Here is a 17936-nt window from a genome sequence, read left to right as displayed (position 1 = left end):
CTTGGAGACCAGACAGGGAAGCACCTTACTCTTGAAGATCGTTACGAGGGACTGACCATCTAGATATCTGAACGACCTTCTTATAAGACCTAATAATTTAGTTGCCTGATTCACCTTCTCCCAATGGCCTGAGCAGATGTGAACAAGGCTAAATGTAGAGTGTGTGGTCAAACATATGGCCACACACTTGAACATTACGTCCTCGACTGTGTGAAGATAGAACCTTTGAGGGACAGGTCCAAGCACACTGTGTGTAAAATGGCACAACACTTCATCTCTAATGGCAAAATAGCGGACATATTAAGAATGTATCCCTCTTTTGCACGAAGTAGCTATATCAGTTCCCATGTATAGAACCAAACAGACAATGTGCTTGAATACCTCTCACACAAATATGAATAACAAAGTGTGCGGCAAGACATATTGCCTCACACTCCTGTACTCACGCAGTTGTGAATAAGTTACCCTTTATGTACACTACAGTACTGTATAGAACTAAGCAAAGAACTTAATTGAAATACTGTGCAACATTCAATGCCATAATTTAATGACCACGGCTAACCCTAGAAAGGGTGGAAAATGGCTAAAAGACTTTGATAATAATGTGGATACCCCGGCATCAATGAATCCTCTAATATACATATGCAGGTACTCCCCGACTTATGACGGACCGACATCCAGGTTGTAAGTCGAAATGGTCGTAACTCGGAAATGCTTAAATAAGACAGAAAATCTAAAATGGGTGTCCCTTTTTCTTCTCAGCACCACAAAACACTCACTTTTAAGCTTGCCAGCCATTTTAAAGTGAATTACAGATGAAAATTTTGTCTGTGTACTGGCTTTGGGACTCGAAATACATAATTTGACCAAATTTTGGTATGACTGAGGCAGGTCGTAAGTGCGGGTGGACGTAAGTCGAGTAGGTCGTAAGGCGGGGAGTACCTGTATCATACTTGAAAGGTAGCTTTTATAAAAGCAAAAGGCAAACCATCTTTCAATTACACATTATTACAATGTAAATTTTATCCATTAGTATTTAAATTACAAACAGGAATAATGGCTACAATAATTCTTACAGAATGGTACCATATTTTATTAAACATATGTACATAATTATTAAAGAATTCTAATCATCATGCCATGATGAAAATTTACGGTTAACCAAAAAATAAAAAAAAAAGATAAAATTCAGACAGTTCATGAAATATTTCCATAAATTGAGTAATAATGAATTTAAAAAAATTAATGTACAGTGCAACATGCCCTGACAATTCGCGAACCTCAATTATTCGTGGATGACATCCTGGATGTATCCAAGAATGTCTAAGGGTAGTTTTAAAGTTGCTGTCATTTTCGCAGACGGGAAAGGGAGTCATTCGTTCTAGAGACTAATTTCTTTTACCTGTATTGTCTATGTGTGTGTGTGTGTGTGTCTACACACACATAGACATATACAATACAGTACAGGTAAAAGTAATAATTGTCCTCAGGGCAAAGACATAATGGCAATATACATTTCTTTGCACGCAGGTAAAAACGTAACACCCCCCCCCCCAGCCAGCAAATGTTATTCGTGAATTTGGCTATTCGCAGCAATTTTGAGAACCAAACCCCCGTGAATTTTAAGGGCATGCTGTACTGTTATTCAGTACAGTATAGACTTCAAGTTCTGGATGGAAGATATATATATATTTTTTAAATTGGTTTACAAAATTCAAGAAGATATACCTACACAAACTACTGTATGTCTTCTATTTATTGTTCTTCCTCTTCTACATAGCGGGTGATGGGATTATTCTTAGTGAGTTCCTCGAGCACAGGGGCTTCCTCCAGGAAGAGTGGTTCAGCAGGATACTCCCAATGGAAGCCTTTCCATGGTATTCGTTCACGTGGATTTGTTGCATAATGATGAATTCGACATCGAACTGGAGCTTCCTCTTTATTATTGACCTGCAAATATTAAGAAAACTATAATTTTTTCTCAATTTCAAATAGCAAATTAAGGAGTGAAAAAGAAACACCGTACAGTATAATTATATTTCACAGTCTAACATTCAATATGCTAATATTCTTCCTCTGATATAGTTTTTGAGTTCAAAACCTATGAAAGATGGTGATAAGCTTGAAAAATTATCACTTTAAAGTTTTGCTTTCTCAACCTGTTGACAGTCCAAAAACTTTGGTATTGAGGTCTAGTATCACAGAAAAGACAAGACTAAAGTCTAAGCAACTTTATTCAGAAAAATAAACCTTTTAAACACAATTGCCAGGAAATTAGTATTAATGTAATTGATCATGTTTATGTGACAAAAATTGCAGTAACCTCTATTATACTGTGGCTATGGAAAAATCTTAATGCTCTGAAAAAAATAAAAAATTAAAAATGTTATATTCTTATGAAATTAAAGAAATGCACACAGAATAATATACAATGAAATTTTAATTTATTTACAGTTGTTCAGCTGCAGAAGAGTGTTTAAGTGAGTGTGTGGTGCCAAGTCACTAGGGGGAGGAGGGAGGAGCTGGGGGATAGTGGAGAGACAGACTACCACTAAAACAAACATGTTGTTCATGGTAATCAAGAGCCCTACAGAGGTGTGGGGGTAATGTGAGGAGATCTATTAGGACACATGACACACCTTAAGAATGCTAATGTTGGCAGGCAATTAAAAAAGAAAAAAGGCGGTTCTCATATGAGACATTCATACGAGTGGCCATAAATAAGAGACACCATGGTTTAAGGCTTAAATAACATTATTCTTACTGTACCACTACATTCAAGGGTAATGGAAAAAATCAGTCTATAATGCAGCCTACACAATGTTACAAACCAGAAAATGTCTAGATCATGTTTAAGCCACCAGGCAGCAAGCAACTAGAAAACAGCCAATTAAAAAAACAAAAAATACAACATTAATTCTTAATACAATTCCTTGTTAGTCATATTAGCACCATACCTTCACTTTGACTAAAAATTCCTTTTCCTGCAGTGAAAGATCTGGCCCAACAATTGGATTTGAGGGTAGTGTGAGCGCCTCCTCTGGTAGAACGATTCCAGCTTTACGGAAGGCAACTCTCACATGCCACGGTTCAACCTTCCACGGGTTCTTCATATTCATAGATACTGAGATTACCCGTGATGATAGCTCTTGAACTGTCTGAAAATTAACAAAACATAGTTTTATCATCCATTTTCCTAATGCAAGCATATATACAATGAGATTAATTGGCCCTGATAACATTTTAGTTGTCTGAACAAATAAAGGATACCTTACTTTACGTGCAAACTGGGATGATGGCTGGTCTTCATCTTCAGACACCTGCTTCATTATGTTAGAGTATTTCTCTATATTTTCTGGCGAGGCATATACTGCAAGGCCTGGCAACAGAAGGTGGTATCGGGCCCTGCTGGGCTTCACTTCCACAATTTGTCCCTTTGATCCTAAACCTAAGGGTGCATAATCATAATGATAAAATACCTTCCAAACATATCATGATATTAATACTACAGGTATACTGAATTAATTTGAAGATAGAAAAAATTAAATTCTATGGGTTTAATTAATTTTCTTGCGTGATTTTTTTTTTCACAAGGAGCACAAACAAGAAAATCAATTAAAACCTAATATCATCCCCCCCCCCCGCCCCTTGGTCCGCAATTGTTATTCATGGATTTGGCGAATCGTGGCTATTTTGAGAACCTAACCCTGCAAATTTGAGGCAACCCCCTGTACTTTACTTACTGATTAAGGATCTGGGTTCACAATTGAAAAATTCAAGTAACTAGAATAGTATTCAAAATGTCAATTACACTATGCTGGTCACTTTTATATACTTTTCTTAAAAATATAGACAATCTTTATTTACTACACAAACACATTACTGTACTTTTCACCACTTGGGGTCATAAAATGGATTTTGTTCTAAATTTTATACAAAGGTAATACTTTACATGTTGATTAAGGATCCGGGTTCACAATTGAAAATGTTAGTAAATAGTGTTAATTAATGACCTTTGAAATATTTAAAGATACTGTACAGTAAAACCCTCACAATTTGAAATAATCAGGGCTCTAGTCCTTACAAAATATGGGTAACACTCTCTCTTCTGACACCTTTTCTGCGAGGAAAAACACATAGTATGTATGTATACTGTATACAGTAAAAGTCTAAAAATCCGGACCACCCGAGAATCCGGACTTTTCGAAAACTCAATTTTTTTTTTTAGCGGGCTTTTGTGTGTATGTGCGCATGCGTGAGCGCCACAGCTGCACAGCGACAACAAGCGACCACGTGGTCGCCACTTTAAAATGAGCAATCAAACTGTGACAACATATGTAATTTTGAGTCCCACTCTTTCCATTTACAGAGTACTGTACAAGCCCATAATAATGGCTTCTAAAGTAGATAAACTTCGTTGTGTGAAGAGAAAGAAGAACACGTTGAAATTGAGTGACAAACTTGAAATAATTAGGAAACTAGAACATGGTGTGAGCAATACTGTTCTAATGGAAACATACGACATTGGAAAGTCTACAATTTATGATATAAAAAAGGCAAAGAATAAAATTCTAGAATTCACAGCTTTTCCTTTAAAACTGCTCATTTTGATAAATGAAGCATGCTATATTTGCTAATGAATAAACTATCAAAATGTACCTGTTTATCTCTTCTTCATTCCTCCTTAAATTTGAATTTTAAAAGTACTGCCTGAGAATCCAGAAAATCCGGACCGACCCAATCCCCAATCAGTCTGGATTTTTGGACTTCTAATATATATATATATATATATATATATATATATATATATATATATATATATATATATATATATATATATATATATATATATATATATATATATTTCAAAATGTCTCATAATTCAAAATTTTATCAAATATTAAAAAAATTGTAACATATATTTCGTAACAGCAAAACAACACGAATTTGGGGGCTTTACTGTACTGTCTTTTCATTACTAGATGCATATAAGTTTTGGGTTATACGTAATGGTATAAGTAATTTTCTAAATGATACCATTTGGGTCTAAAAAAAAGGAAAGAGTTTGAAATTGTGAAAAAATATCCTAATAAAACCATATTTAATAGAATGTTTAGTACTAAAGTCAACAAGGTTTACCCACCATCAACTGAGGCCAGGAGGATGACTTTAAGTGGTTCCTTCTTCCTGACATTGGTGTCCTCCACAAGCTTATAAACAAAATCACGGGCTTTCATCTTTCTGCTGCTGGTTTTTTTGTGAGTTTTCCGCAGAAGACTTTTACTGACACGCTTCAAGATAAATGTTGTCTGGAAATGAGAAAAAAAATCATCAATTTACATAGGATAAGAGTATAATATTGGTAGTACAGTGATCCCTCGGTTAACGAATTACCTTCCATAAGATTCTTAACTTCGGTTAACGAGGAATCCCTCAATTAACGAATTTTTAACAAGCGCCCCTCCACATGTTTTCGCTTGTATTTGGCGGTCCACCAGCTGTAGTATTAGTCGGTTCTTGGGCTTAAATTCCTTACTATTTTAGTAAATATCAAGAAGTTTGTACTATTCAATAATTTTAAAAGTTTTATATAAATTTTTTTAGTCATTTTAACAATTATTGAATGTAATTGAGTAGAGGAAGCTAGTTTTTTGCACGCCAAACAGCCTGTCAACACACCATACAGGCGTCAGTCTCTGTGTCTTTTCAGTGGAGGTAACATCTTGCTTCAGACTCTCTTCAACTAAACGCTTTTTTTCTGTGTTTCCAAGCAAATTATTGGTCATTTTGAAATTTATTTTACATATTGACAATATATAATGCAGTGCAGTGTTGATTTAAAGAAAATATTCTTGAATTACACAAAGAGAACTAAAATTTTATGGGTGAAAAGGCACCATGGGGTGACTTCTCTTCCACCCCAATGCCTTCTCTTCTCCCTTCTCCTCCACCCCCATTCAAATTCCCATCATCATCATCCAGGAGCCTTCTACATACACACCTCAAAGTAAGTGTACTTTACTACCTTTTTTTTTTACTTTAGGCAATTTTCGGTGAGCTGGAACCAATTACCCAAAAACCCATTGAAACAATGGTTTCGGTTAACGAGCAACCTTCTGAAACGAATTGTGCTCGTTAACCGAGGGACCACTGTACAAGGTAGCTACTGTACTGTACATCAATTATCTGTCTCAAAGCACCAGCATTTTAAAAATACAAAAATTATTATGCAGTACTTTAGCACCAAACATTCATTGTTTTTAAACTAACTTGGTGTTAGAACTTTGTTGCTTAGGTTAGATTAGCTTGCATTACCTATGGTGTTAATAAAACTATCAATGGTTGCTTTATTATTTCCAGTATCTACTCAGAAGAAGTTACATGAAATTAACAAAATGCGAGTAAGATTTAAACAGGTCCATTTGCCAAAACTCTTCATCACTTTCACATCCATATTCCAGCTTCTTAGCTCAAAAAGTGCCAAAGGTATCACCCAGACAAGCAGACATTAATGATGAAAACAAACAGTATAACCACACCACTCAGTAACCCCCTTTCAGAGCTCATATCCTTGGAGCAAGAGTTTTGCACAGTACCTGGAGACAGAATGGTGGAAGTAGGGGTGTAGAATACAGTATTGTATTAAGTTAATTCATCTCTGTATAAAGCACCTTTCCTGAAACAATACTTTATTTCACTGTGCACTATGTAAAAATAATATTCTAAAACATCAGGTATCCAGTCACTCACCCGGACTTGCTGAAGAAGAGGACCACCACAAACTTTAGTCTCCACATCTTTGGCGGTCAATGTTCTGCCAGCTCCCCGAGATATGGCCAAACCTGTATTTTTCAAATGAAGGTTTGCTAGACCCTGCACCACGGACCGCAACATCTGAAGGAAAAGTGAATCAACAATAAAAAAATAGGAAGAGTTTGCATAGCTGGCTATCTAACACAAGAGCTTGCATAGCTGGGTACCCTGGCTATCTAACACAAGAGCTTGCATAGCTGGGTACCCTGCTTTCAAGAGTTTTGTTAAGTTTATGATATTTGTTAAATTGGTAATGTTCCATGTATGGTTATGGGTTACAGATACAGTACGTATAACAATACGAGACGAAATACTGAAATTCGCTTTCATTACAGTAACTCAACAGTATCATCACAGCAAATATAAATGCAAGTACAATACCAGAGGTCTTCAGTAATCTTTAATATAATACTGTATAACTTTAAAGGGAACTACTGTCGATATACCTAACCTTCACTTCTAATTATTTTTCCAAAAAAAAAAAAAAAAAAAAAAAAAAAAAAAAAAAAAAAAAAAAAAAAAAAAAAAAAAAAACCTGAAGCAGAATCAGACACGGCACTAGAAAAATCCGAGTAAAATATGCCAAAAACAAAAAAATAACATCAGTGAGGAAATTTGTTTTTAATTTTTTTTCTACTTTTTGATTCCACTTAAAAAAAGAATGTAATTTTGATCACACTGGACACATTTACCTGTATTTTACCATTTTACTTATCTCATGTCTACTGACTTCCAGTTTACATTTAACAGATAGTTAATAAAAGAAACGCAATTAGAAAATAACCCCGGAGACAAATACATTAAATGGTTTTCTTGGGTAAATCAATTTACTGTTTATACACGTGAATTTTTATAATGAATATACTGAATAAATATGTCATTATACTAAAAAAATTCAATATACTGAACAGATATCAGGTAATGTATGAAAACACCACTATCACCAGAAGGAGTTGTTTGATTTCATTAATTTTTTCCACAGATGTTCTTATCATTATAGTAGGTACTATTTTAAAAGAGGCAACATTTACTGGAACCTAATAGAATATGATCTAACCAACCAAAGAAACCTACCTAACCTTATCTATCTTCCTAGCCTGGGGCTCTGCTCCCCGAATTCCCCGAAGCGTGAGGAACATTTCTGTTCCTAATCTCATTCATGTCATTGAATTGTCTTTTGTTTGCCTGGAACATCAGCCCCTGTAGAAAGAGTCTTCTCAATTATGAAAAATATTTGGTACCAATACCGTAGCCTCATGGCAGAGAGCGCTGTTAAAGCCTTGCTTTCCTGCAAAGTTAATACTGTATTGATTTAACTTGCTCACAGTTTTATGACAAAATAAGAAATGACAGAAAGATGCGAAAGAAAGTACTATCGAGTGAGAAGTATGGTTGGTCAAAGACAAAGGAAAAAGAGTAAATTGTTTACCTGTATTATTGTGGTATCGTATACAGTACTTGTATAGACCCTGTATATGATTTACAACTTATTGCAATTTTTCTTCCTATGATGTTTGAAACAAGAATTTAGGTGATATTTTTCATTATTATGTTCCTGAATATTTTTTCGGTAAATTTTTACTTTAAGAAACGAATCCCTACAGGTTGACCAATATGTTTTTCCAGGGTATTTTGGTGTATTTTAAACAAATCTGACCTTCATTTTTTGCGGGAATTGATAGTTGTTGCCCCCCCAACAATAATGGGGAAGAGCCTGTGAAATCGGGGTTTTTGGGTGGGGGAGAAAACGAAAACGAGTCATCTGACCTAACCTAACTCCTAGCTGGGGGCAGAGACCCCTGGTAGGCCTAGGTTAAGCTAACCTAAATGTTTCACTAGTTAAAAACTTTGGGGTGTGCCATGTCCCAAAGTACAATACCCTAGTTAGAAGTGAAAGGACCAGGGCTATGTAAGAATCGGATAGAATGATCGTCTTTCTCGTAAAACTCGGCAATAAACATAAAATAATTGTAGGAGCACAAACGACAACCAACCTCCACCACGGCCATTGTGAAACTGGTTAATGAAATTAAAAGAAATAATTATCATATCAGAACATCACTGAAGAAAATATATTAGTAAGAAAACAAACACCCAAACAAATAATGTTTCAGGGGTCCAACGAATTACCCAAAAGTACCCAAAAGTATAGCAAATAGGGGTAAAATCTTAACGAATATCTGTTATACATACACAAAACATGTTTAATAATATTTTTAGTGTAATTTTGCAAAAATAATTTGTAAGATGAAATAATAAACAGCGAAAAACTTTCAGTATTGGCGAACGCTTAATTCCAAAGAGTTCGTGAACAAGGGAGATAACTCAGATCCATCGTGATGCACTTCGCTAACCTAACCTAACCTAACCTAACCTAACGAAAAGTAAATCCTACGGCTATGTTAAATACCCCGAAGTAACAGAGACATCGGTAATTATATCTCCATTTTGGATAGGTGACTCTTTGGAATTTAGCATTTTTCGTTGTTTATTATTTCATTATTTTGACTACATTTCAATGAAAACATTATTAATCAGGTTTTATTGATGCAAAACATATATTCGTTAAGATTTTACCCTGATTTAATATACTTTTGGGTAATTCGTTGGACCGAAACAAATAATGTTTCAGCGGGTTAGTCATCAATATTAGCCCGAATCTTTACCGTGGTTTCCTTATAAATAACCAAATATCATTATACGGAATAAATATAATTATACTAAATAAATATCTAACTGCACTTCAGTAATCATCAGCTGTTCTCTCTAAAAGGTAGTGACTACACGACCTCAACTTACTTCCAAATAGCATCTTACTCAGAAATTATCATCACATACCTTTAAGATATTACTGAATTAAATACAATCGTTTTATTATTACCTTAAAAACAGGGACAGTTATCCAAAAATACTTTAAAGTTACCTTAGTACCAGTGCTGCCCGGCCCCGTGGTTCACTGTTTATATTACCATCAGTGTCATCAATGTTAGCCAAAGATCACGAACATTTTATTTTACACTTCCGATTTGTTCTTCGAATTTGTGGTTTCATTGCCATAATTTAAAATTTGTATATCCACCATTAAAATTTATTTTATCTAATTTTTGATAAGTACATTGTATTTCACCAAACACAAACAAACATTCAGACACAAACACATAAGAGGATGAGATTGAGGGGAGGACTATGGTAACTTTTTCAGGATTAGGCTACCCATTCTACTCAGATCTTCTGGAAGAGGCTCACGCCTGTGACTCCAGCTCAATAGCCTCTTCTCTACTCAGACGGTGACTGCGTGTGGCGGATATTTGTGCCCAATAATTATATACTTGTTCTTGATTTTTCCAGTATTTATCTAATTTTACTTCAAACTTTTCCACTGTCTCCACATTCACTACCCACTCAGGTAACCCATTCCAGTTGTTGACAACCCTACTCGGGAACGAATGTCTTCTGAGATTTAGCCTCGCTCTTGTTTTGTAGATCTTCTTTGTGTTCCCCCGGGTAGTGTCAGCCTCCCTCAGCTGGAATATTCCTGCTGTACATCTTACTTTTATCCTTAGCTTTCGTCTTTATTCAAGCGACCAGTGCCGCCAACTGGGCAGGAGTCAGCCAACCACGGGAAGCGAAATAGGCGGGAAAATTCCTCATTTACAAATATTTACTGTACATATTTCAAGACAAGGAAAGAAGAAAACACAAAGTTCCTAAGCGCTGTCGTGTAATTCACATCTTCAGGGGTGAGTCTGTACTCACCCCTGAAGATGTGAATTATCAGTGTTGCCATCTGTCCTGATTAAATTAATACTATAGAACATGGTTAATTTCTTGCAAAAAAAGAAAGAAAGAAAAACAATTCTAATGTTTACAACTTTACATGAATTATTGAAAAAGGATAAACTATTAAAGCACAGCGGGCGGGTAATGCTAACAATATTCCTGTCTTGGAGGAAAGTACGAGGTATTATTTTATGTCCTTTCTTCCTTGTTATAGTTAAACGTTCGGTGGCAGGCACAGGTATTCCGATTGTGTACTCGACACTTTGCCACCACAGTTAGTTAGTGGACAGATAGACGGGCACTTTGTTATTGAACGAAGAGAATATATAAAACAAAAGTAAAAGGCACCATGAAGTGAAATGCTGCAAGGAAACATTATAACTGCAGACGGGGTAGACTTGTGCTGTGATCTACACAAAACCCAATGTGATTTAAACAATAGAAAAATGGTAAGCTGATTAAAAATGTATAATTTTCGTAATTTTTGAAGGGAATATCATAAAACATGAACATAATAAAAATCCCACCATGACAAAAAAATTCAAGTAAAAAAAAATATATATATATATATATATACTTATTGTCTCTGTTTGGGATGTCAGTGGAGATTTAAAGTTCCCGGATGGTCGATGCTGTTGGTGACGGTGGTGTGGCTGGGGGCCTGGCAGTTCAGAGGAATGCCGAGCAGAGTGATCACCTGGACTTCACTCTACTCCCAGGTGATGGTGGCGAGGAGGGAGTTCCCGGTCAACCCACTCTGTCGTGAGTTATTAAATTTAAGATTACTGTGTGTGTGTGTGTGTGTGCTTTTACGTGTCTATTTACTGTATGTTTGTGTGTGTGTATGTGTGCGTATCTCTCTCTAACGAGCCGATCAGTGGTGAAGAGCATAAAAGAAAAACGAAAGAAAAGAATGCTGATAATATTATATTTTTACTATTATAATGCCGTATCGACACTACTACTACTACTACTACTACTACTATTAAACCCATTGATATTACTACTCTTCTATTTACAATTTTGATACTGTTACTGTCACGCTTATAATAAAGTACCACTATTGATTGTGACTTCAGATGTTAATGAAGTATCTTCAGTACAAGGAACACTAAAATACCTAACTTGGTGTACGATAATTAATTTTTGGTTACATAAGAGCCGCAGGATCACGTAGGGTAAAATAGTGAGTATCGTAAAAATAGAAGATACGTAGAAAACATTAAATTTCTCTACTGCATTTCAATATAAAGCTTGATTTTGTTAGTTTCCATCAGCTGCGTACAGTGCGACTAAATAACGTAGCATCATAACAATAGTAATTATAAGGTTTTTCTACTGACGGCAGCGAGGCGTTGTTTGCGTCAGCGCCTACGGGAACGATTACACTGGCAGGACAAACGGTTGATGACCCACCTTCAGGGGATGATGGAGGCAGGGCCAGGGGTAGCAAGCCGTCTTCACCCCCAGAACCCCCCCTGGGCACGGAGACCCTCTTACAACGCCACCGAGAACTACCTCAGGGCTCTCACTGATGGCGAAGTACTTTCTCTTTAGTATTATTATCGTTATAATGGAAGGCCAGATAGTAATAAAGATAAGAACTATCCAGTATGTGCAGTTTAATGCTGGTCACATTTGTAGTCATTAATTAATTTATTAATTTAGTAAAGGGACCCTATAGGGGATATAAGTATTAAGACTCTCTAGGCTATATTTCGCTGATTCGAATTACTGTCGACCATTGTTTGTATACCAGCACTCAGTATTGATGCGCTGTGAGCTTGTCTGGCGAGTTTATTGAATTATCTATTTATTTATTAGGTGGACGGGGTGTTCGTGGAGATAGGGGCACAGGACGGGCAGTGGTTGAGCAACACTTGGCGGCTGGAGGCGACGCAGGGGTGGCGGGGACTGCTTGTAGAGGCTGACCCCAGGAACTACCAGCGCCTCCGAACGTCCCCAAGGACCTCCTCCACCCTCCCTGTCTGTGTTACTCCCGGCCTCACCGTCCACAAGGTAAGGTACTCTACCGACGGTGAGAGGGAGGCGGAGAAGGGACACACACACACACACACACACACACACACATGAAGAGAGGAAAAGTAACAGGAGAGTAAGAATAACACTGAACCAAACAGATATAAGGAACAAAAACACAGATCCACAGACACATAAATTAGTTAAATCATAGTATTGTCTGGTCACTCATACCACAGACCGTCATGCATCAGTCAAAACGTTATCTCCATTACTGAGATACGATGGAGCATTTTCTATTATTATTAAACAGTTATGATTTACGTTAGTGATGTCAAGTGAAAACCAAAGTGATTCATTTCAATTTGCACCCCTGCCTGTTTAAACGTGATGCTTCTCAGTATGCAAATGACTCTCTCTACCTGTTATGTTGTCATATTTATACTTAATCATTGTAGTTTACCTGTATTTCATTTAGAGTCTTTGCAGTTTTTAGAGGTAAACTTATTGAGAGTAAATCTTAATATATTGCATGGAAATGTAGGGAAGGTCTCACACTTGTAGTATATTGAATTAACACGTGTCAAGTTTTTCAGTATTCATATGTGTATCACTTCTCATGCATTTATTAACAATTCGTTTCCACATAACAATTTATTTTCTTACACACTGACGTATTTATCAATATTTCATTCAATTCTGTGTATTACATTTAAGTGTGATCTATAGGAATCCATGATAAAGACCCACTACCCGAACACGGCCACAGAGGGGCTACTCCGGGCACAAGAAGGTCGCTCTAAGCTTCGCAGATACGCCACGGCCTCGGTACGTCTCAAGGGGTGTACGCTGCCAGTGGGTGCATTCTCTTTTAGTACCCAACCGAATAAAATCTTCATGGACAATATTACTGGTGATATTATTTTATGTAACTGAACTCAATCTTTTCTGAAACCTGTAGTTTATTACGAGTTAATATTTTTTTTCCTAATTCGATGCTACTGTCCCATTGAATATAAACATTCTCAAGGATATCTCCGTATGTAGTCATGCTCGATGTATCTATATTTAAGATAATAACCTCATATACATTAACATTACTATGGCTGTAACCCCAAAACCACGGATTGTAGTTAGTAACAATACAACAAGGATATAACCCCAAATGGTCCACTAGATGTAGTTCCCGGCTTATACACCACTGGTTAGGTCATTAACACCATCTCAGGATTCTGTTTAAAAAAGAAAAGAAAAAGAAGTCTCCCAAATATCAACAGTGTGTTGGCCTTACTCTGATCATTAAACTGACCTGCTTTTAGGGTTGCCACAGGATTTTCAGTGTCCTAATGACGAGTTCCCTCAGTCTTCTGTCAGTCTTGGCCTAGATTTAGCTACACCTCATCATCGTCTCAGCTTAATCTTAACATTAACTAAGCCACTTATGTGTCCCAACAGGAGGTGTGGGCGGGGGACGAGTGGAGCACGACCTGTTACCCCATCATCTCCGTCCTCGCCGCCTTCAGGTACAGAAAGGTGAGACACAGCTGGAGGGGAGAAGAGCTCAGACTTAGGGTAATGGGCCAGTGACATAAAGGGGAGATCTGGATAAAAAAACAAAAAAAACCATCAGACAGTATTTTCATTTCAGTGTTGTTTTTCAGGATAAACATAATTTCAAAGCTAATAAAACATTAGTGTTATGCAGAGTCATTATCAAGTATTACCATCCTATACCAATGTATCAATCGACTGCAGGATCAGGGGGCTATCTTCAGCCTAACCTGCCCTCTGAGAACCATCAGATTATCCATTTTCTTCTGTCCATTTACTATCCCTTTATTCCAACTATCCATCTCCACACCCTGATAAACCTTCTAACTATCCAACTCCCACAGATTGACCTCCTGACCCTTGACCTGTCTGGCGGAGGCTTGGAGATGACGTTAGACTTCCTCTCCAAAAATAAACAACTTGGCAGTCCCTTCTTTGTCAGAGTGAGTCAGCATAGTCGTTACTCTTAGGACTTATTTATCAACTTATATATTTCTCTTTAGAAGTCTTCAATTATTTTCTTTATTAGCTCTTAGTTGAGTATTTTCTGTTTACTAATTCTTATTGAAATATATTTGTAAGGCCCAATTATTATATTTACCCAATTGTTAGTATTAAACCTTTTATTTATCTATTCATAATTACTTTACTTTATCCTTAATACGTGTCTTAGCTCTTCGAATGTTATAAATTACATTTTTATCTTTCCTCCATTTAGTTATATTCCATCTATATATATTTTGCTGGACTTTTCAGGTCAAATGAGATACACATTTCTTTTGTTGAGAATATATTATTGGTTATGCATATTACTGACATCATTAACAGTGTATAAGTTATTGGTTTGTTTTCATTTGTTTTCAGCGAATCTTATATCAGGACAGTCAGCTCTCACAGTTCTTCGACTTAAACCAAGTCAGAGAAGATTTTAAGAGACTCGGCTACCACATGTTGATGATGAAACCAGTCCATTATCTTCTCTACCACGAATCGATCAGTGTCGCCATCCACTGATTGAGTTTGTATCGCAAAATGCAGACGAAAGGAAGATAAATCATTGAACAAGGGAATAAACTATGGATGATTGACGAAAAACGAGCGAGTATGCAGACGGCTATCTGAATAAATAGTTCTACTGTATATGAAACAAGTAGTGTACAGTACATCGTCCCTTTCTTTGTCATGTCGGGAACAGAAACTAAGAAATATGAATACAAACTAAAAAACAATATATATACAGTTTTTGTCAGAGCACTTGGTCACAAGTGTGTCTAAATTTCATCTTCCTGGGATATACCTCGGACAACCATCCAACCAACCAACCCATGACAAACTAACTACTAAACTACCCGTGAGACCTGGAGATGGATATAGGGTGGGAAATGGTGGGGGGTATGACGCAGCACCATCCCTCCCTTGATAAAATTGACTGAATCTTGACCGACTTACTGTAAAAAAAGTTGGACCTCTTAAGATTAACGTGCCCTGACGTTGACCTAACCTAACTTAACCTAACCCTCCCCCCCAGGTATCTTTACGAAGTTTAATCATACGGCCTCTTTCACACACTGATATATTTCAATATATTAGTTGTCCCTTTTGTTACGAACCCCGCCACCAATTGTCATGATCTACCTACCCAGCACTACGAACCACGCCATCTATTGTCCTGATCTACCTACCCAGCATCACGGCAACGCCATCTAGGGACGAAACACGAGTATGACTCGTCTTAGTTACCACTCCCGGGTTTCCCTTCTACATATCCTGGTTGTTGCGTCACCTCCTCAAAGTCTTCTTCGTCAGCTCCAGTTCGAGGAGAGAGCACTTCACTCTGGGAAGTGACCACAGGATCACCTATCCTGGAAACCTACGGCACAGTGACTACCTACCGTCTTCTACAATACTCAGCCTTACTCGTCAGCCATCTCAGCTCAGCACTTAAGTATTTGTAATCTTGTATTGCCTCTCCCACCTCCACCTTGCTTCAAATTATTGTATGTTGTATAAATATGTATATACTGTTAATGTTTAGGTTAAGTATGGTTAAGGGTAAATTATAGAAAGCTGAATATTTTGTTAAGGAATTTATGGTACTTTATTATACACAACAAAAACTCGCATCCTTTGTCTACCCTTTTATAGTCCGATTGTCTTTGTTTTTTTGTTGTTGTTGCCTGTTGGGTTCTGGGTAGACTTTTAACTATATTCAAAATCCCCAACTCGTAACATGCTCGACACTCTTCCACTTCACTACACCCCAGCCTTTAGTATAACACAACTCTACGCAGGATATTACGAATGCATCAACAATAATGAACCTCCGAATATTTTACACAACAAAAATCATCAGAGGCGTGTAATGTAGACAGCTGGTGGAGGTTCACTGTTGTAATATTGAACTTTGTCTCTGTCAGTTGGAAAGTTCAACATAAAGTTCACTATAGTTTGTTGGCATTGAGTAAAGTACGGGCGATACTCACACAGACACTTCTCAGTAAGCGGAAGGGGGGGCAGTGTTGGATGAACTGGGGAATAGTACAGTGTATTAAATTGTTTCCACCCGGAGAATATTAAATAATGGGTTAGGTCAGGCTAAGTAAGATTAGCTTGAGGTAGGTTAGACTAGGTTTCGTCAGGTCATATTTTATGTTTGATATGATTCACAGATCAATTCCTTCAAATATATATAATTTTTTAATTTGTACACACGGGAACATGGAAGATATAAATTTGCAAGTGGGAAATAATTTAAATTGTGGATAGCGTCAGGTTAATGTGCTTAAAATCTATTGCGCCCTAAAAATTTACCATCGCATTTCATACTCATACAATTAATTATTTTTTTTTATATATGTAAGCGAAATTAATGTATATTGTTGTATCTTGGAAATAGAACTCCTTCATCAGATCCTTATGTTATGATGGTAACCTTAACGTAATATATTTGGTTTTGGTACGAGGCTTCAGAGGATATGCTGATGTTGTGGTTTAGCCTAGTCCTACATTTCAATGTTGCAGGGGCCGGGGTGGTGGGTAAGGGGGCAGCGCCGTCTCCATTAGTGATATCCGCCCTGATTTCAGTGTCCAGGATGAGCTGGTACTCTCTCTCAAACTATTTCTCTCTATCAATTTATCTATTCAACTCTGTCTATTTATCCATCGGTATCTACAGGCATCTATCTATCTATCTATCTACCTTTCTATCTCTATCGATCTATCTATCTATCCAGGCCCTGTGGGGGAAGATTTATGGACCTTGGTGCTATATTTCCCTTCTTCATCACCTCTATTTCTCCCTGGTACGAGCTAGTGATCTTTAGGAAGTTATTGCGTAATCTGCCTGCCTGTTACACATGACCTAATTTAAATAGAAATTAAGTACAGATTGTTAGGGTGGTTAGTTTACTATTGTGTTGTTGAAATTATAATGTATTACAGCCATTCAACAACTACAGTCATTAAGTACAAACACAAGTCATCAACATTTGAAATTGAAGTGACGTCTTTCATAATAATCGACGCTCCCACTCTCGCCAAGGTATTTATTCTACCTTCTTGTTCATCATATTTCATATCCGAGGTCATTCCTCCTTAGCACGTCAAATTACATCTTATATAAGAGTTTCGTGCAAAAATTCCAAGCAATTAAGTGCGCAAGTAATGAGTATTAAACTTTTACTGAATAAAACTAGGATGGAAGAATTTAATACCAAAAATGAAACATGAATTTGATTTTGAATTAAATGAATGAAAAAAAAAATCTTGTCTCTAGTACTTATAGTGATGCCAGACTTGTTGTTATGGTGCTG

At 36.8% G+C, this 17936-nt stretch overlaps 2 protein-coding genes across 4 annotated transcripts; one reads left to right on the top strand and one right to left on the bottom strand.

Annotated features, from left to right (window-relative positions):
- Positions 1-1078: 1078 nt before the first annotated feature.
- LOC121871052 (39S ribosomal protein L9, mitochondrial-like) lies at positions 1079-10349 on the bottom strand. Of its 3 annotated transcripts, none has more exons than XM_042373144.1 (6): positions 9695-10349; positions 6751-6894; positions 5144-5309; positions 3276-3448; positions 2958-3158; positions 1079-1950 (listed from the first exon to the last, which is right to left on the bottom strand). In XM_042373144.1, exons 2-6 carry the CDS (start codon positions 6892-6894, stop codon positions 1756-1758), a joined length of 879 nt encoding a protein of 292 aa, XP_042229078.1. In that variant the 5' UTR covers positions 9695-10349; the 3' UTR covers positions 1079-1755. The 3 variants fall into 3 exon arrangements, with proteins under 3 accessions (XP_042229078.1, XP_042229079.1, XP_042229077.1); XM_042373145.1 differs by having other exon boundaries at positions 9745-10349; XM_042373143.1 differs by having other exon boundaries at positions 9737-10347.
- A 304-nt stretch (positions 10350-10653) lies between these two features.
- LOC121871051 lies at positions 10654-15804 on the top strand. Its single transcript, XM_042373142.1, has 8 exons — positions 10654-11042; positions 11196-11355; positions 11942-12135; positions 12418-12612; positions 13303-13401; positions 14029-14106; positions 14469-14567; positions 14989-15804. The coding sequence occupies exons 1-8, from the start codon at positions 10953-10955 to the stop codon at positions 15136-15138; spliced, it is 1065 nt and encodes a 354-aa protein (XP_042229076.1). The 5' UTR covers positions 10654-10952; the 3' UTR covers positions 15139-15804.
- Positions 15805-17936: the final 2132 nt, after the last annotated feature.

Source organism: Homarus americanus, unplaced genomic scaffold, assembly GCF_018991925.1.
Source record: "Homarus americanus isolate GMGI-L3 unplaced genomic scaffold, GMGI_Hamer_2.0 scaffold52512, whole genome shotgun sequence".
Taxonomy (NCBI): domain Eukaryota; kingdom Metazoa; phylum Arthropoda; class Malacostraca; order Decapoda; family Nephropidae; genus Homarus; species Homarus americanus.
The sequence above is the reverse complement of the archived record's forward strand: the minus strand, read 5'-3'. Positions and strand labels throughout refer to the sequence as shown.

Bases quoted from the DNA above. Each gene is read 5' to 3' on its own strand.
- LOC121871052 (XM_042373144.1), bottom strand. From the start codon at position 6,894: ATGTTGCGGTCCGTGGTGCAGGGTCTAGCAAACCTTCATTTGAAAAAT. The intron at 3,449-5,143 runs GTGGGTAAACCT...ATGCACCCTTAG, and splicing joins CCTCCTGGCCTCAGTTGATG to GTTTAGGATCAAAGGGACAA. The intron at 3,159-3,275 runs GTAAGGTATCCT...GTTAATTTTCAG, and splicing joins CATCCCAGTTTGCACGTAAA to ACAGTTCAAGAGCTATCATC.
- LOC121871051 (XM_042373142.1), top strand. From the start codon at position 10,953: ATGCTGCAAGGAAACATTATAACTGCAGACGGGGTAGACTTGTGCTGT. The intron at 13,402-14,028 runs GTACGTCTCAAG...GTGTCCCAACAG, and splicing joins GCAGATACGCCACGGCCTCG to GAGGTGTGGGCGGGGGACGA. The intron at 14,107-14,468 runs GTGAGACACAGC...CAACTCCCACAG, and splicing joins CCGCCTTCAGGTACAGAAAG to ATTGACCTCCTGACCCTTGA.